Source organism: Equus przewalskii, chromosome 19, assembly GCF_037783145.1.
Source record: "Equus przewalskii isolate Varuska chromosome 19, EquPr2, whole genome shotgun sequence".
Lineage (NCBI taxonomy): Eukaryota > Metazoa > Chordata > Mammalia > Perissodactyla > Equidae > Equus > Equus przewalskii.
Window position 1 is genome coordinate 4123130 of NC_091849.1, and position 18117 is coordinate 4141246.

Below are 18117 nucleotides of genomic sequence, written 5' to 3' on the forward strand. Positions count from 1 at the left end.
GCAGCAGAGATGGAACGGCAAAGCCAACTGTGCAAACATTTGCTTCTACTGTCACAAGTAGAAAGGAAAAATGCCAAAAGGGAGAGCTTGGAAAAACAGCAAGAGAGCCATTATCCCCTGAAGAGAACATAAAACAAGACCCTACAGTGACCCCACAAAGGAAACGGAAAATAAGATCCAACCATGAATGGGTCAGAGAACACCACTGTGTTTTGGGGCAATGATTACAAAGGAAAAAGTAGGATTTGGGACTGTGACATCCCGGGATCTCAGCTCGGGACTCACTGGGTGGTGCTTTCTGTAACTCAATCAAACTCTCTCTTTTTTTTTTTTTTAAAGATTGGCACTCCAGCTAACAACTGTTGCCAATCTTCTTTTTTTTTCTTCTGCTTTTTCTCCCTAAATCCCCCAAGTACATAGTTGTATATTTTAGTTGTGGGTCCTTCTAGTTGGGGTATGTGGGACGCTGCCTCAACGTGGCCTAATGAGCAGTGCCACATCCGCGCCCAGGATCCGAACCAGCGAAACCCTGGGCTACTGAAGCGGAGCACGTGGAACTTAACCACTTGGCCATGGGGCCGGCCCCTCAATTAAACTCCTTTAAAGAATAAGATTAGTGTATCCTAGAGTAACAGGATCCTCCCTGACACCTCAAGCTCCCGTGAAAGTTTAACAATAACCCTGACATGTGGCTGGCAGGTTCCACACGCACGGGACTCGAGAGCCCAGGTGAAACACGAGGAAGCTGCAAGATGACTCCAAGGGAGACCATCTTTCGGTGACCAAACTGTCGAGAAGAGGTATGGTTTTGGTAAATTCCACCTACAGGAGATCTAGATTTGGATGATTAGTTCTCCATTTAGCTTTTTCCAGGGATGCTTCTGCATCAGAGAGGAAACTATCGGGTTAAACTTGTAAACCACACCAATGATTGCTGCTTCATGGCAGCCCACGGGACAAGAAGGGCATGACCCACAAAGCACACAACAGAATACATTACTTTCTCTCCCAAAAAGCCAGCGATGGGTCTCCAGTGCCCACAGAGTCAAGCCCAACATCTTACCTGGCACACAAGTCCCTCCATGGCCTGAGCCCTTTGGGAAAAACTTCCCAGCAGCTCCCCCATTGCATCTTTGCACAGCCCCCACATAGTGACCCCCGAGGAGAGGGCACCTCCAGGCTGGCCAGGCTCCTCAGTGAGAGAGGCTGACACAAGTCTTGGAAAGGTTCTTTCTTGTCCTTGTTTCTTTCTTGTCTTGTCCTCAGGACGTTGGAGAACAAAGCCAGAGAGCCAGAGTGGAAGCTGAGCCATGAAAGAGACAGGGGAGCAGGGGAGCAAGCCTAGGCCAAGTCCCCAACCCAGTGATGAAGTGGGAGCTAAGGGGAGCAGGAGTGAGAACAGGGAGAGTGGGTCACCCACGTGGGGCTCAACTCTAGGACACTGGTCCCTCAAGTGGGGTGGGAAGACTGTGTCCATCTGTTGATGCGTTCTTGTCAGTCACCGAGAATTTTTAAATTTTCCGCTCTCATTTTAATGAAAATCCTAGACTATATTAACATAAGCAGAACGTGGACCATCTGAATGAGCAGGCTATAATCCAGCACGGACCTGAGATTTCAGAGCCCACGTTGGCATTTGGATCTACACTCACAAAGGCTATGTCACCATGACAGGTGCACAAATGCAGGTTTAACAGTGGTTTGAATAAAGCAGCAAGAGAACGAGTCACCACCTGTGCACAATGGCACAGGCATGGTGACCTCCGCTGAGCCCGGCGTCAGGCTGAGGACCTTTCGTCTCCATAAAGGCCAACTTCATTAGCAGAAGAGCACTAGGAAACAGGCAGTAATGAAGGCTTCTAGTCTCGATTCCAATGACGAACGGATTCAATATCTATTTAAGTTCACATTTTAATAATGCCACAAATCTAACTTTATCTTCAAGAGAAGTAGACAGGTTGGCAGAGCCGTCAAGAAACATCCCACTAAAGTGAGCGACTGACGCGTGCTCAGCGCACGGCGGGGGGGATGTGAAGTTCAGGTATTCCATGCTGGCAAAACCTTAAAATTGTTAACGCTATTTTAGACAGTAAAATTACGTGAAAAGGCATCATGCACACTGGAATCATTCAAGTCTAAACACCTAAATAGATTGAATATGAAACTGAATCTGAAGCTACGTCTTTCTGCTATTTAACCCAACAAGGGTGAGTGGGTGATTCCGTTTCAGAAAAAGACCATCATCCATCACGTTACAGTACTGGTATTAATTTGGATTGTACTGGTTTTGAAACTGAGTGTTGCTAACATTTTGGTCTTATAGTTATTTAGAAGTTATAAGAACTAATGCAATATATGGACACATATAATATGATAATAACATATTTTAAGTTAAAGAAAAAGGCGGCTGTTAGGAATAGCACAGCAGTTACAAACGTGCCCTCAAGCCGTGCGGACCTGGGTTCCAGTTCTGGCTCCTCCACCTCCTGGTATGTGACCTTGGACAAGATACCTTACCTACACCTCAGGTTTCCATTTGCAAAATGGGGATAATATCATAATAGTGTCTATATCATAGGATTATGGGGAGGATTAAATGAAATATTTATACTGCACTCAGCACAGCATCAAAGGACACTGTAGATGTCCAACACATTTTAGCTCTTGCTTAAAGGCCCACTAGCAAAGTAGACAAGGTCCAGGGGCTAAACGTCTCGTTTCCCGATCTATAAAAATGGGGCTATTAGTAGCATCTACTTTATATGGTTAGCATAAAATTAAAATATATGTGTGTGTGTATGAATAACTTATCACAGTACCTACACTTAGAAAATGCTCAATAAATAGCTTATTACTGTTGTTACCAAACAGCCATCACCATGACCTCCTCAATCCCTCCTTAACATCAAAACGCCACTCAGCTGCACAGCATCGTGCCCCACACATGTCGTGCACATGCTGGAGGGCAGGCACAGGAGTCTCCACGCAAGGCTCGCCCAGCCGCTCTCTGTCTAGGCCTTGCACGCCAGGCTGTATATCGCTCTTTCTACCAGGGAAGAAGCGAAACCCAGATCTACATATCTCTCTACATCCAGATCTCTACCCCTCTGTCTCTCCCTCCGTGTCCCTATTTCTCTCAATCTGTAGGCAAGGGAGGGATACGATGAGATAACAGACAAAGTCATGCTTCGAGCGGTGAGACCAGTTAAACAGGAGCAAACGACCAGGGACGAAGGGCCGGGGGCCTCCCAGCAAGCACCTCTCATCCGGTCAGCAAGGACAGCCACGTGCCTCCACCCCAACACAAGGAAGCCACTAATATTGATCAATGTGGCAAAATCATACTTATCCCCACGTTCTACCCCATCTCAGGAGCCCCTCACAGCCTCTGAAGTTTGGCCCAGGGCCTTACACTATAGACAGCAATGCCAGTTTGACAATTAAATAGGTTTCAGGGAAGAGACAGTGGGGAATTCCAAGTCACACGGAACAAGCGGAAGTTCTTTTTCAGGTAAAGCTGACACGGCTGGGGCTGGGGCGCTGGGCTTGAACTAAATGGCTCTGAATTCCTCCCCTGCCCCCACTCTGACAAGGGTTTGGAGGGAGTGCTGAGCCCTTTCTCAGAACTGACACAAAGCCAATATCAAGCACAGAGATGCTTTCAAAAAGCACCAGTTGGAAGGGACACAAGCACCTTTCAGCTTTCAAAGGAGAGCGAGCAGAACCAGCTCTGGTGAACACAAAGCGTCCCTTTCCACAGGAACTATCAAAGGCCCCGCAGACGGAAGCGAAGAGAAAGCAGCAGCCCTCCATCAGAGACCCACCATTTCCCAGTCTCTGCGTTCCAGGCAGAAGGCTCCGAGGGAACTCCACACCCGGGCCTCTGTTGTCCTTCTCGGTCACCTGGGAACGCCACCCCAAACAGCAGGGCCCCTCAGTCTCCCCTGGGAGCAGCCCTGCCGCTGGACCCTTCCCTGCTCCCCAGACTGCCCCAGGCTGGCTCCTAGCTGGGGAGAGGTCACAGCATTAGAAACTCCCAGAGGGTCTACAGTCTAACTTTACAGAAAATCACCAGCAGGCCACCCATCCAGAGCCTCCAGCGGCCAAGGAGGAGCTGCGCACATGGTGAGGGGGGGGCCGGCCTGCCTTCTCGCCCGTCTGCCAGGGAGGCTGCTGGACTCCAGGGAAAAGAGCTAGACGAGTCCCCACATCCTGGGAAAGAGCCCAACAGGACACCCTGCTCAGGCTCGGCGCACATGGCCCCTGAAGGCCTGGATGCTGAGCGGGGCCTTGTTCACGTGGAGAGGGACGCTTCTTCAGAGGGGACAGCGAAACTAACACACAAAACAAGGTGCTGTCCATCACTTCACCCCAAACATTTGCTGGGTCTCACATGTTCTTGGACCAGCAACTGGAAGGTGGTTCCTGAACAGTGTTCCCTCCAGAAGTCATTTGGAAATACAGCAGAAAAGGAACTGCTACTATTTCAGGGTAACGCTTCTCTGCACGCGCCACTCACACGCTCCTGGGAGCACACATTTTCACACAGACCCTGTCACAAATGGGAACTGCCACCATCTGGACACAAAGGAAGCTAATGAAACTTCATGGCAGGACACGGCAAACGGAACGAGGCCAGCAGCCGCATTAAGGGAGAGTGAACAAGTTTAATGAGTTAACACTTAAAAATACAGAGAAAATGTATGTGGGCACTTTTATAAAACAGGGATTGATAATATTGGGAAGGGAAACGGAGCACTTTTTGAACACGTGCAAGATAAATCCTGAAAATGGCTGCCAGTATGCTATTTCCTCAGGATCTTTTCTCAGCAATTAACAGAGCTTTCTGGGGGTGGCACATGCTCAGCTGCTGGTGTCCAACAGAAGAGCCAAGACCCCTGCATCAGATCTGTCCAGGAGAGTTTATTCTTTCATTTATTATCTTCTCCTACCTCCAAAATGGCTAGGACTTTTAAAAGCGGTCTATGGAGCTCTGAATGGAAGCTATAGGAGAGGTAATTTATTCAGCCGGCTGCTGGAGAAACAATTATGAGGCAGATTCTTACCCCGACTGCCCCCACCAGTTATTCTGCTATGTGACCCTAAGCTAGCAGCCAGCCCCAGTCCAAAGTTCCTCTTCAGCTAAGTTTGCTAAGTTTGCAGTGAGCTCAGAGAAGCCATCACATGAGAAGGCCCTACTGGAAGAAGATGATTCTGTCAGCGCGGGATCCCTGCTTTCAGCAGAACGGGGCCGGCACGTAGACAGAAGCAGGCGCACAAACACGCCCGCTGCCAGAACTTCCCTGGCTCTTCAAGGCTTACTGACTGTGAGCACATTCATCCTCTCCACCCTCTGCACAACCTGTCACAGGTGAGAAAACTGATTTAGGGTCGTTAAGTACCTTGTCTAAGATCACAACGGGGCGAGTGGTGGAGCTTGGCTTACATCCAACATTGGGATCCTTCCTGGGATCTTTTTTCCAACTGTTGACATGTGAGTCCGCACAAGCATGCACGCGTGTTGACGAGAAAGGGGGGGCATGGCAAGTCTTCAGACACTGCGTTGAATGTGAGCAACATGACATCACTTGGAGAACAAAACTGCATCTTGAAGTCAATTGTAGTTCTGAATTCCCAGTTTTTGAGCCATGAGAATAAACTGCTTAAGGTCACTTCAATAAAAAATAGTCAGGGGGCTGCCCCGTGGCCAAGAGGTTAAGTTCCTGTGCTCCGCTTTGGCGGCCAGGGTTCCATGGTGTGGATCACAGGCACAGACCTACACAATGCTCATCAGGCCATGCTGTGGTGGCAACCCACATAGAAGAACTAGAATGACTTACAACTAGCATATACAACTACATATTGTATTGGGGCTTTGGGGAGAAAAAAAGAGAGAAAGATTCATTAGGATGTTAGCTCAGGGCCAAAAGCATACCTTAAAAAAAAAGAAAAAGAAAAAATAGCCATTGCCGATTTACCTTCCAACTCAATTTTTTCTCCCTAATTATAATGAGCATTTACCATTGTTAAAAGGTTATTTTCTTGCACAATTATGTGAATGTACTTAAGCCACTGAATTGTACACTTAAAAATGGTTGAAATGGTACACTTTATGTTATATACATTTTACCACAATAAAAAAATTTGTTTTCTTTCTAAAATACTTGACATAAGGACCAAGATAGTACTTCTCCGGGGAATATATGAATTAAAACATATGCTTAAAATAATTTAGATTACCTTAATCACTAAACTGAATTAAAGTTGCTTTTGCCCCAGTTACGTCTGACCTACTGGGCAATCATTGCTACATCCCGTGGACATTTCTCAATCCTTGTCTTATATCATCAGACACTCTCATCAGCCACTTCCTTAGCTCCCTGGTTATCAGCCTCTTCTGACTTTCCACTGACCACTCAGGCTATTCCTTTTCATCTCCCTCAACTGGTTCTTCCACCTCCATCCATTTATTTCTAACATTACACAGCCCTGGATGATCTCAGCTATTCCTGAGCCTTTAACTGCCACCTTTACGATGAGGACACATGGACCTTGATCCTCAACTTCTGAATAACCAACCACCTGCTAAATCAATGCCCTCAGATGCCCCGAGGCCCCACCAACTCATCATATCTGAAACTAAAGCTATCATCTTCCCCCATGAAACCTGCCAGAAGAAAGGAGTGGCCAGTAGCTTCAAAATCTATAGGATTTGGAATCAGAATGCTTGGACCGCATCCCTTGCCCCACTATTTGGAGAAAAATCTATCCAGGTTCCCAAGCTGGTCACCTGGTCCTCCTCTCTGCCTTCTCCTCATTCTGCAATCATCTAGGCTGTGGATTGCACCTCCTTCAAGTCTCTCCTTCCCCGTGGCCACAGCCTTCATTCAGGTTCTTCTCCTTCCTCACTTAGACACTGCAACAGCTGCCCAGCTTTTAGCTTGGCCTCCTTCCTTGCTCTGCTCCCCAGCACCACAGTCTGAGTGGTCCCCAGAAACACGCATCTAAAGGTTTGCCTTTCCTGCTTGAGACCCTTCAGTAGTCTGGCACTGTCCTAGGGTCATGGAGGATAGAATCTTTGTGCATTGTCCCAGCCTCCTTCCTAGGCTTTGCTATTCATGATTCAGACTCTGGGCTCCAACCAGTCCCTATTCATCCCTCATCACCCACAGTTCCCAGAATGCACTAGGCTCCTCAGTCCCAAAGCACTCACAGTACCCAGAATATACTAGGCTCCTCTGGTTCCTCATCAGCTACAGGACCCAGAATGCACTAGGCTCTTCTGGTTCCTAATCACTCACAGTAACTTAGAATGTACTAGGCTCCTCTGGTCCCTAATTATCCACAGTAACCCAGAATGCACTAGGCTCCTTGGTCTCTAAGCACCCACAGTACCCAGAATGCACTAGGCTTCTTTGGCCTCTGAGCACCCACTGCGAATAGCAAACACCTACTCTCCCTGACCCTACAAAACTCATGGCTCAGAGGTCACTTTCCAACGCCCTCTGTCCAGCCAGGGCCTGTCCCTGCATCTCCACTCACTGAATTCTGAGTGTCCTGGAGGGCAGGAAAGTGTGTCTCCTGTGAGTGCTCAGCACCTGGCAGTGCCAGTAAGTACTCAAGTTAACCACTCGTTGCCCTGGCAGCTACTAAGCCCTGAAATGCCTGCCAAGTGAATGAGCCAAGGAGAAAGTGGTCTTGTGTTTCCACGGGGGTCACAAAACACCATGACTTAAACTATTGGAAGTAGAGTTCACCTGGCATGACTCAGAGTAACACAGCCACTAAGAGCAAAGGTTCATGACTCTGCATCCTGGGAGTTAGAGTTCTCTCCGTTCTCTCAGCCAAGGTTATGCTTTTTTGCTACAGGACTCTTGGCAAACCAGTAATGATTTTATGTTCCACCAGATACATTTGGACATTTTAAAAAGGCCTGGTGTTCTTTACTTGCTTTCGGGGTGACTGCATTATTTTCTCTCTCTTTTATTTTGTTTCAAGAGTGAAAAGCAAAACAAAGGCAGGCCAATACTGCTCCCTTACTTCTCCTCAACCCTCTCTTCCAGTCAGCACAGCTTTCAGCTTTACATCCCATCCCACCTTTCCAGACGAGAAAAGAAAACCCTGCGGAGTGTGGCAGGATTCCTGGAGTGGACCTGCAAGTCCAGCAGGCAGCAGTGTGGTAAGAAGGGAGACTACAGTGAGCGAGAAAGGAGGGCTTGGGCGGGGTGTGGCTGTGCCCCGAGGGCAGGGTCTGGAACCAGGGGGAAAGGGAGCTGTCAACCATGAATCCTAGCCTGGCACTTCTTCTCTTCCAGAGCACCTCGTGGACACAGCGCAGCAGCCTCACAGGAGCACGGATGGAAGCCCGGCAACTCTAGTTATTAGCGGTTATTAGGGTAGACTCGAGAAGGACACGGTTTGGGGGCCAAGCAGCCCTAGTTCATGCCCCCTGGACCTACGAAACTCTTCAACACCGAAGGAGGCTACTGGTTGAGCTTAGAATTCAAAAGCCATAGAATTCTACTAAAACTGGAAGGTACAGTGGTTTTCCATTTACTTTTGTTATTGTTGTTTTATTTTTACGGCAGTATTAAATGTCACAAAGAATCCATTTGTTTTTGTTTCCTATCTATCCATTTTCCCCACCAATGGTTCCAGGAAGGGATCCCACAGTTCCATGGGACACAGTTTGAAAACCCATGCCCTGACTTTGTATCGATGGAGACAGAAGCTCTGAGATAAAGCAATTTGCTGCGGGCACAGAGTTGGCCCACAGTAGGGCTCCCACTGCAGTTTGGATCTCCTCATTTCCAGATCTCCCCCCGCCTCCCTTCAGTGTGGTGAACAGCTGTGTTTCAAATGAAGCACTCGCACCACCAGAATTCCAGTCTGCGAAAAACCTCGTCCCTAAGGGTACTCACAGCTTCATAATATCTTCAAGGTGTGGAAGAGGCATCCAAAGACTCTAGTTTTAAAATGCCAGGTATCTAAATCTTTGCTCTCTTTGCCTCTAATTTTGAGACAGGCCTATCTTCACCAAATTTAAAACACCCAAAGATATATGCACTTTGAAGCTTACTTACATATTTAGGCAATACACACACATTTGTTTTCCTGCCCTAACTTCTGGACGGAAGATTGGGCAGATGGGTCTCAAGGAGGCTGACAGCCACTGACTCGCCCTCTGCCCTCATATTTCCATTTTTAACATGCAGGTAAGAGATTATCTTTACATGCCCTACAGACACACAGACATTTTTTCCCCAGAAAATCTCTCTATAAATCTGAGTGTGGGCTAAGATGTACACAGGGACAGAGAGAGGGTTAGTAATTTTTATTTGAAGGACTGTTACAACTTGGAGAAAAATTAGTCGTCAGTGGGGTTTTCTGGTTCCCTGCTGGATGACTCAGCGCGGCAGTCTCCCAGCCAGGAGCAGCAGGGCCCTGACTGGGCCACGCCGTCTCCCCTCCTGGGGACTGGAACTCCCCAACAGGAGCTTTGTTCTCACTCAACCCTGTGGTTATACCAGGAGCAAGGGTTCCTCAGAGTTGTGATGGAGGGAAGAGGGGTGGAGGGGACAAACGCCTCGTCACTTGTTTTGCTCACACATGTACCCCTGTGCTCTTTGAAGTCTGTCTGCAGGGACAGCAATGTGTTTTCTGTGAAGAAAAAGACCGATGCAGAAACCTCAGTCTACTCAGACTTCCCAGCCATGCCAGTTTGAACCTGGATAAAACCAAAATTCTTACGAAGCTTTTTAAAAAAATAAAATCGTTTGTGAAAGGCTTTTGGTAAACTCTGACTCATTGCCTCGGTGAAAAAAGCCCAGTGAGTAGAGCCGGTCCTGCCAGAAGAACAGGGTTCTGGCTCCGAGGGCTTGCTGCACCTAAGAAGGCCCAGGTTTCTGAAGGCGGGGAGGGTCGGGGAGAGAGAGGCCAGCGGAGGACCCAGCACACACTCAGTGGAACTTCCCTTGCCCAAATGCAGTGCAAATATTTGCTCCCAAGAAGAAGTGAACCAAAAGACAGCTGAAGGCAGTCAACCTCCATTCTAGTCATTCCACAGCTCAACAACCTCCATTTTATTCATTCCACAGCTCAACAACTCATTACATGGAGCCATCTGGTTCAGTCGATTTTTTTTAACGTACAGCACAGCTTTGATGCTTACCAACCCTGTTGATTGAAACATGTTCCTAAGAATACTAGTTCAGAAAAACATCAAATTATAGAAATATCTTCAATAGTGAGGAAGATAAAGCCACCCTACACCAGCACGTCAGAAATTACTCAAGCACTTCAGTGAGAGTCTGAAACATCAGGGCCACGGGAAAGAGAACCTCACCCCACCCAGGGCAAACTCAGACTTTTCCGAGTCTATTTACCAGTTAAGACTTGGCTTCTGGTTTTGCAAAGTAATCAGTAACTTAGTCACTTGTGAAATTTCTGGTCACTCCTTGATTATGTGTAAAATTCATCCTTTTATTTAGGCTGTCTGGGTTTAAGGAGAGCTATTATAATGAGAACATGAAGCTCTGAGTAAATTTTTCAAGAAAATTGTTCATTTTTGTTAGGCCAAAAAACAAACAAAAAAAAAAGTGATGTTCACTCATGCACAGTAACTAAGGGATAGTCTCGGCCGGCCAACAGTATGTTCCTTATTTCAAATCGGGGTCGAGGAGGTTGTTAAAGGGGGGAGGGGGAAGGCAGAGGTCAAATGAGGAGACCAACTAAAGAAAGTATTTATGTTAAAAAAAAGTTTCTCTCCCAGGGACTTACTACATCCAACACCAAATCAACTTAAAAGCAGAAATCTCGCATCGGCTTCTTGTGAAAAAAGATACATCTTAAACAATGCTGTATTTCCCTTCTGTGATGTTATGAATCCTACTTGGAAAAAGAATTCATACCATAACAAATTGCATCTTCCTTTATTGAAAACTATTTCCTCCGTCTTTTATAAGACTTTATGTTCCTAAACAAATAAGGAAATGTGATCGATTGCTTCTTTTCTTGGTCTGTGGTTCCCTGCTCCTTGCCTGGCTAAGTCAAGATTGTCTAACTTTTTTCTTTTTTGGTCCAGAGGTAAAGGGATACAATTAAGCCACTGCTGTAGCCCAAATGTATTTAATTATCTCAGTGTCACGTGATGCTCAGAGGCTGCAGGAACCACACCGCAGCCCTACACAAACCCATTCAGCTTCGCTTGCTCTTGCCAATGTGGGCTCTGCCTCCATGTAAAGACTCCCGGGAAGATGCCAATAATCTATTTTATGTCCTAATTACACAAGCACATCTCCCTTTGGTGACTTGAAGGAAGCAAACACTTAGAGGGAAGAGTATTTAACTGGACTGTGCCATAGAAAAATTCCAAAGAAGAAAACCTTAAGCAGCCTTGCACAGAAAGCAGAAAACTTTCCCAAGTCAGCAGCATTTCTCAAAACTGAGAGTCCACTCTCCAGGCAAACTACACAAGAAACGAAATCTGCACAAGTCATTACTTTCCTGTTTACATCGCTAAGCACCTGCAAGACTAAAGAAAGAATGATATCCAGTTCTCTTCTGAGAAAGTACAGGCCTTTCCAGCAGATGCATTAAGTGAGATAAAAACCTTATGGCTGAAGGGGGAGAATAGGTCGGGACCATTAAAAATGTATCTTCCAAATAATCAATGCCCCCAAATTTCCAACTTTTCTTTAGAGTCCAGAAATACTTCAACTTGTGACCCTGGTTGTCAATAATTTCCTGTAAACACACAAATTCCCAAATGTTAAGTAAGCGCATATACTATTTGTGTATAAAATGCCAGCAAGCACACTAATTTGGAAATTCGGAGTTGCCTTGCCCTATTGACCAGGAGCCTGTCTCTTATCCTTTTGTCACCAGCCTCTGTCTTCTCCCAGGACTGCCAGAGAGATGGGCGACACCAGCCCGGCACACCCCGTATCCTCCCCACCCCATCTGCTCATCACAATCTTATTGCCTTTTTGGATTCCCTCTTACCAGGTGTAGCTCGTTTGCCATCTCTCAATCAACACCCCCTTATTGACATTGTTTAAATATTATCTTGTTGAACTCCAAGTAATCACTTACATCCTTTTGCTTTATTTCAGTTTTCCTATACTAGACATTGTATTAGCTTAGACAGTGAGCCACTGGTTAATACTTGGGAATTTTCATTGCAATGGTATCTGTCATGATGTGTGACTGGTAATTCCAATCTAAGAAAACACAGCCATTCATTTATGCCCTGCTTTATTTCAGAAAAAATTTAAGACTGCTTGCACAAACACATAAAATAAAATAACGCTTAAATTATGGAAATAGGAAAATGGCACAAAGGAGAAAGTAAAGTAGGAAAGTTCAGATGACCCTATGATAGAGGCCAGAATCTAAAGCTCACCTCGTCAGGCCCACACACAAGCAGGATCAGATCCCAAGCTTTCTGAGCTTCCTAGCAGTCAATGGACAGAGAGAGAATCACCTACAACAGTGGCCCACTGGTCAAATCTGGCCCACCATCTTTCTTTAAATAAACTTTTATTGGAACCCAGCCACACCTAATCATTTACAAATTATTTATGGCTGCTTTCATGGTATAATGGCAGAGTTGAGCCGTTGTGACAGAGACCTGCAGAGCCTAAAATATTTACTACCTTGCCCTTTACAAAAAAAAGTTTGCAGATACCTGGGTTACAAGACTCTGTGCCTATGAGATAAAAGCAAAGCAGTTTCCTAGGATAAACACATTCTTTTTATGGTTCCGAAATAGAAGAGAACTTTCTACTATAAAGAGCTCACTATGTAATCTCATGAAAAAACATCCTTAGCATCACTTTTTACAGTAAGTACAACAACAAACTTCATAGGGCCAATGCATGATATCACAGCACAAGTCAGTAAGGATTCTACGGGAGGCTGAAACAACGCAGTTCAGGGGAAATTCTCTCCTGGTCTGGCTTCATTCAGGGAGCGTCTGTAGAGAGAGTGAGCGTCAGCCTCACGCAGCCCTCCTCTCCCCTCCTTCCTTATCACAGGCAGACATGGCTAATGGTGCAAGGTGTTCTCTCCCACAGAGCCCTGAAGCATCCTCCAAAGCCTTCTCGGAGTTCCTGGGCAGCCTCGACCCACCATTAGCAGTCGGCATGCAAGATAAAACCCATAACGTCATCTTTGCTTTAAAGCCATCTCCCATTAACATCTCCACTGAATGTGATCAGTATTGGGTGCTGAGACTGAGATCATACTCTCTGCTAAGTTCCTGAAGGGCAGCTATTCTATCTGTCAGTGTGCAGAGCTGCCCCCTTTTACGACCATTCACGGGGAAGCACCGAATTGACATCCTCCTGTGACAACCAGGAGTCTGCAAGGATGGCTGCCTGAAGAGAAGACCCCATCATACCTGCACATATCGGGGGCAAGAGAGCATCTGGGAGCAGGGCGAAGAAAAGCGAGTGGAACCTGCTCCTCAGCATGGACCCCTGGGTGGGCGGGGCCAGAGCACAGCACAGGCGTGTTGTCTAAGACCTGAAAGCCCAGTACTCATGTTGTCTGTTCAAAGAAACAAAACCTCCAAACAGCCATCACCTAGACCACTGACCTTGAACACATATATTCCTAAAGACCCCCAAGAAACAAGCGTTCCAAAATAAAGGCAGATAAACTGGAAATGGTGGTTTCTAAGAAATTACAATTCAGTTCAGTGTTGGAGGAGGATGACAAAACTGCTGCCTGGATTTCGAAGATACATCTGTGGCCTCTATCAATGCCCATTTCCTCTTTGTGACTATAAAATGACATTATAAATTGATGATATATCTATTCTCTACAATAGGGGAACAAAAATTCATATTATCTAAAAGTGTCATCAAGTCTTTAATACACAAACTTAAGAGAATCAGATCTATTCTTATTTGATCCCACTGGAAATTGCCACTTAATCTATAACTGACTCCTACCCAAGTTGTCAAAGAGAAAGAAAAAGACAAAACATATTATAAATCATCTTACATTATTCCCAACAGCTCTTTGCACAAGGTGATTAATAAAACTAGAGAATAAGTAAAACATCCATGCCTAAAACCTTCCTCCTCCTTATGGGTTTGGGGCTGTGTTATAGCAACACCAACGACAATGCAGTGACACATAATCGTACGGGACAGGGGAGTTAATACAGCCAGCAATACAACGGATTAATGGAGGAAAGTCTTCTTTACCCCAAAAAGAGCAAATACTAACAAATATTGCCATTTACTTTTCCAGAACCAGTGCTTAGGGTTCAAGCCCAGATCACTTAAGGCCACATCTAGGCACATGAGAATGTGGAAAATTTGGATTCTGCATAGCATTAGAGAAAAGAAATAAGAAGAACTCTCAGAGAATCAATCAAAATGCGCAGCCCAGACCACATGATAGCAGGCACTTGGTATGTGCTTCTGGAACCAAGTACAGGGAGGATGCCCAATGAAGTACTGGATTTGGAAGTGCAAGAATATCAACACGGAAAATTCTGGAGGAAGGCTAAAGCCCTGCACATCAGCTGTGGGCTGCTCTGCACTCCTCCAAGCAATTATGCAGCCACACAGCCCTCCAGGCCCTCTGATGTGTCCCGAGCCCACAGTGGAGGTCAGGATAGAGTGATTGTTAGATGACATCCTGAGAAAGCTTGTTCATGACAGTTGAGGCCATTAAAGTCTGTGCCTGCAAAGACCGCCGTCCCGAACCACCAGCGTGCAGAGCACCCTTCTCAGAACCTCACAGGCGGCAGCAACACTTTCGCTAATTTCTTCAAGACTAGTCGTGAAGGCTCCTACTTACGTAATGCGTACAAGGTGAGAATTATCCCGGCCAGGCAAAATCCTTCAAAGAACCTGAGTGTGCTGAACATCGTCACATTCACCGACAGCGCCACGGTCAGTCCAAAGACCAGAATGAAGGTGATGGAGAAGAGGAGCACAGGCCGCCGGCCGACCCTGCGGACAGAGGCAGAGGGGAAACGTTAGGAAGCATCATTCAACAGGGCCCTGAGGCTCTGAACCCCAGTACCCAGCAGGGGCTCAAGAGATACTGCGTGAGCACTGGGTTAAGAGTCTTCATACTGTCCACACGCACTTTGCTAGATCTAGGTGTAGAAAGGCTCTGAGGGGAAATTTAGCCCAACTGCTCCGTTTCATAGATAAGGGAGCATAGATCAAATAGCTATCGCATGGTAGAATTGAGATAGGAACCCAAGTCCTGCTGGTGAGTCTATTTCCGAGTATATAGGGGGATAATTCAAGGCAAGAGTAACAAAATCAACAATAACTCCCCAAACATAAACCTCGACACGCCCAGCATAAAATGTTGAGAAATCGCTGACCTTTAGAATTGGCTCCAAAGTCAACAGAAACATTGAGCAAAGCAGCTTCATTTCCTTTCTCTGGGCTGTTAACCAGTCAGGGACCTGACCTCACACGCAGCCTATCAGAGCCAGGGCCAAGCCGGCTGCCCATTTGTTCCAACTACACGATGAGAAGTAATTTTTAAGGGGTGACAGACTAAAGTAAGATAACTTGAACTTTAAATAATGGGTGTGGACCTGAAAGTGAAGCCCGCCAGGCAGCAAGGGGCCGGAGGTAGCCCTGTCCACTGTGTTTCTGGAAAGGGCAGCGCACACACTAGGCTGGCGGATTGCAGAGCTGGTCGGTGTGAGATGGGTGGCCACTAGGGGGCGATGTGCTTCTAGGCGTGGCTGGGAGGACAGTAGTGCTGGCGCATGGGAATGGTAAACCCCTAGCTCTCGGTCCCTCCAGAGTTAACCTTCCACCTTTTCCTTCAACAACTTAGTAGGAAAAGCAAAACAAAACTCTCCATCACGCAAATTAATATAACACAACCAGCTGGCACTAGAAGAACAGCTCACAGATAAATCGGAGCAGTGGACTCTATTTGCCAACAGAAAAATATCCATGCCCGCTACCCTAAACACCCGAAGGGTAGCTGAACGGCTTGAACCTAGATATAGTTATGACAAGGCATCCACCTAAAAAGAAAATGCCCAGAAGAGGCAAACAGAAAGAAAGTAGCTTCATGGTTCGCTGGGGATGAGAATGGGAATGACTCTGAGTGGGCACAAGATTTCCTTTCAGGGCGATGAAAATGTTTTAAACTTAGAGTGTGGTGATGGTTACATAACTCTGTAAATATACTAAAACTCACTGAATTGAGCACTTAAAAATGGGTGAGTTTTATGGCATGTAAATTATCTCTCCTTAAAGCTGTTAAAAAAAAAAAAAAAAGCAATAGTAACACACGGCCTTGCCCAATGAAGCAGATACATGTAGTTTCAAGAAAATTTAGGGGAGGGAACTACAGGCCACAATTGCATTCAGAATTTCTCAGGCTTCTAACCATCTCCATTAGTCACTCTGGTTTAGTGAAATGAGGGCATGGCTATGAGCTCCATGCAAATGCAAGTCAATTATCTTGTCAGAGATTTCAACCATTACTTCCCTTGACCAGTCCTGGGTCACAAGCCCCTATCAGGAAAGACTCTATAGGTAATTTTGTCCAAACCTAACTCACTTACAGGAATAAATGTAAAACATGGCTTAGTTGGTCTCCTAAAATGAAGGAAAACAAACAAAATTTAACTTCCCCATTTGTAGGTGCCTTTACTTCCCTCGTCTGTGAAGTGGGATAACCATCCTACTTTGGAGTGTTACTGAGATCATTAGGAGAGTTGATGGACAAGCACCACACCTGGCCCAGAGCAAGAGGTAAATGTTTCAGCTGCTATGATTCCTTCCTGCGTGTCGACGTCCCTGACATCCAAACGTGGTTTGTCCTGTGCCGATACTTCAGAAAAGATCCTTGATTTTTTTTTTTAACTTGTAGAAACTATTCTAAATCTCTCCCTCCCAAACAGTTGCTAAAATCAGTAAGTAAACATCATCATTTGGAATTGTGGGGCAAACATGTTCTTCAAACTCCAAGCACCCCAACTTTGAATCCAGGCTCACCACTTACGAACCACGTGATTTCGGGAAAGACCAGCCATGTTCAAACATGCCTTGTGCTTTCTTTAGGAAGAGCCAGTTAATGCGGACTTAACAGGGTTGTTGCTGGGTGTAGATATGGGCAAGTGATTTAGCAAGCATTCAACGAGCGTCAGTTGGTTTCCTGTGAACTGGCTACCCCCAGGGCAGAATCTCCCCAGAGGTGACTGACAAAATCACCCTCCTGACTCTGTAAGGCAGAGGGCTTCATCAGGCAGGCTCTGTGAGGGGCAGAACAGTGGTCCTCAGCGATGTCCAGGTCCTAATGCTCAGCACATCTGAATACGTTACCTTTCATGGCAAAGCGGGCTCTGCAGATGTGATTAAGGTTAAGGACCTGGAGATCAGGTGATGATCCAAGTGGGTCCTATCTAAGCACATGAGACCCTCTCCTGGCTGCAGGGAACCAGAGAGACGGCAGCGTGAGAAGGACCTGACAGGCCATTGCTGGCTTTGAAGCTGGAAGAGGGGCCAGGAGCCAAGAAATGCAAGCAGATTCTACAAGTTGGAAAAAGCAAGGATTCTTCCCTGGAGCCCCCAGAAAGTAATGCACCCCTGCCGGCACCTTGATTCTGGTCCCGCGTGTGTGAGGTACAGAACTCTAGGTTAACGATTCATGTAAGCCACTAAGCGTGTGGTTATTTGTTGGAGCAGCCATAGAGAAATGACATAGGCTCTCAACAAGAAACAGAAGTTCCACTCTAATGAAGTCATTCGAGGGGATTTTAATAAAAGCAAGAGGGTAGGAAAGCTGTGGAAGAAACTCTGGTCCCAGTAACAGCCCGGGGCTTGGAGGGAAGGAGGGTCATGGAACCCAGAGAGAGGCATTGTGTGCAGGGCCCCCTGGTGGGAAGCAGCGAGCCCTGGGCAGCCCTGCAGCAAGCAAGCTGGGGCAAAAATGCCCCACCTGGTTCTCCTCCCGCCTTGCTCTCCAGCTGCTGCTCCCTCCCCACTGGCCAGGCTCAGCCAGGAGCCAATGGGTAAGAAGCCCTCCTTCCCACAGCCATAAAGGCCAGCCTCCCAGGGCAGACGAGAGGGGTGCAGAGGGCTCCTGGAGCAAGAACTGCAAAACATCCAGCTC

At 46.6% G+C, this 18117-nt stretch overlaps 1 protein-coding gene and 2 long non-coding RNA genes across 6 annotated transcripts in view; 2 read left to right on the top strand and 1 right to left on the bottom strand.

Moving 5' to 3' along the window:
* The window catches only part of SLC22A23 (solute carrier family 22 member 23), a 157898-nt gene that overhangs the window by 97986 nt on the left and 41795 nt on the right, over nt 1-18117 (bottom strand). For all 4 annotated transcript variants that reach the window (XM_070583977.1, XM_070583978.1, XM_070583979.1 and 1 more), the window contains one exon: nt 14818-14972. In XM_070583977.1, coding sequence (XP_070440078.1) covers nt 14818-14972 — 155 coding nt within the window. The remainder of the gene's footprint in view (nt 1-14817; nt 14973-18117) is intronic.
* Nucleotides 5180-8601, top strand: LOC103556316 (uncharacterized). The gene is made up of 3 exons (XR_546170.2): nt 5180-5371; nt 8064-8179; nt 8316-8601. It is a non-coding gene; the product is annotated as an uncharacterized lncRNA (long non-coding RNA).
* Nucleotides 8857-9788, top strand: LOC139077216 (uncharacterized). Its single transcript, XR_011529541.1, has 2 exons — nt 8857-8983; nt 9633-9788. It is a non-coding gene; the product is annotated as an uncharacterized lncRNA (long non-coding RNA).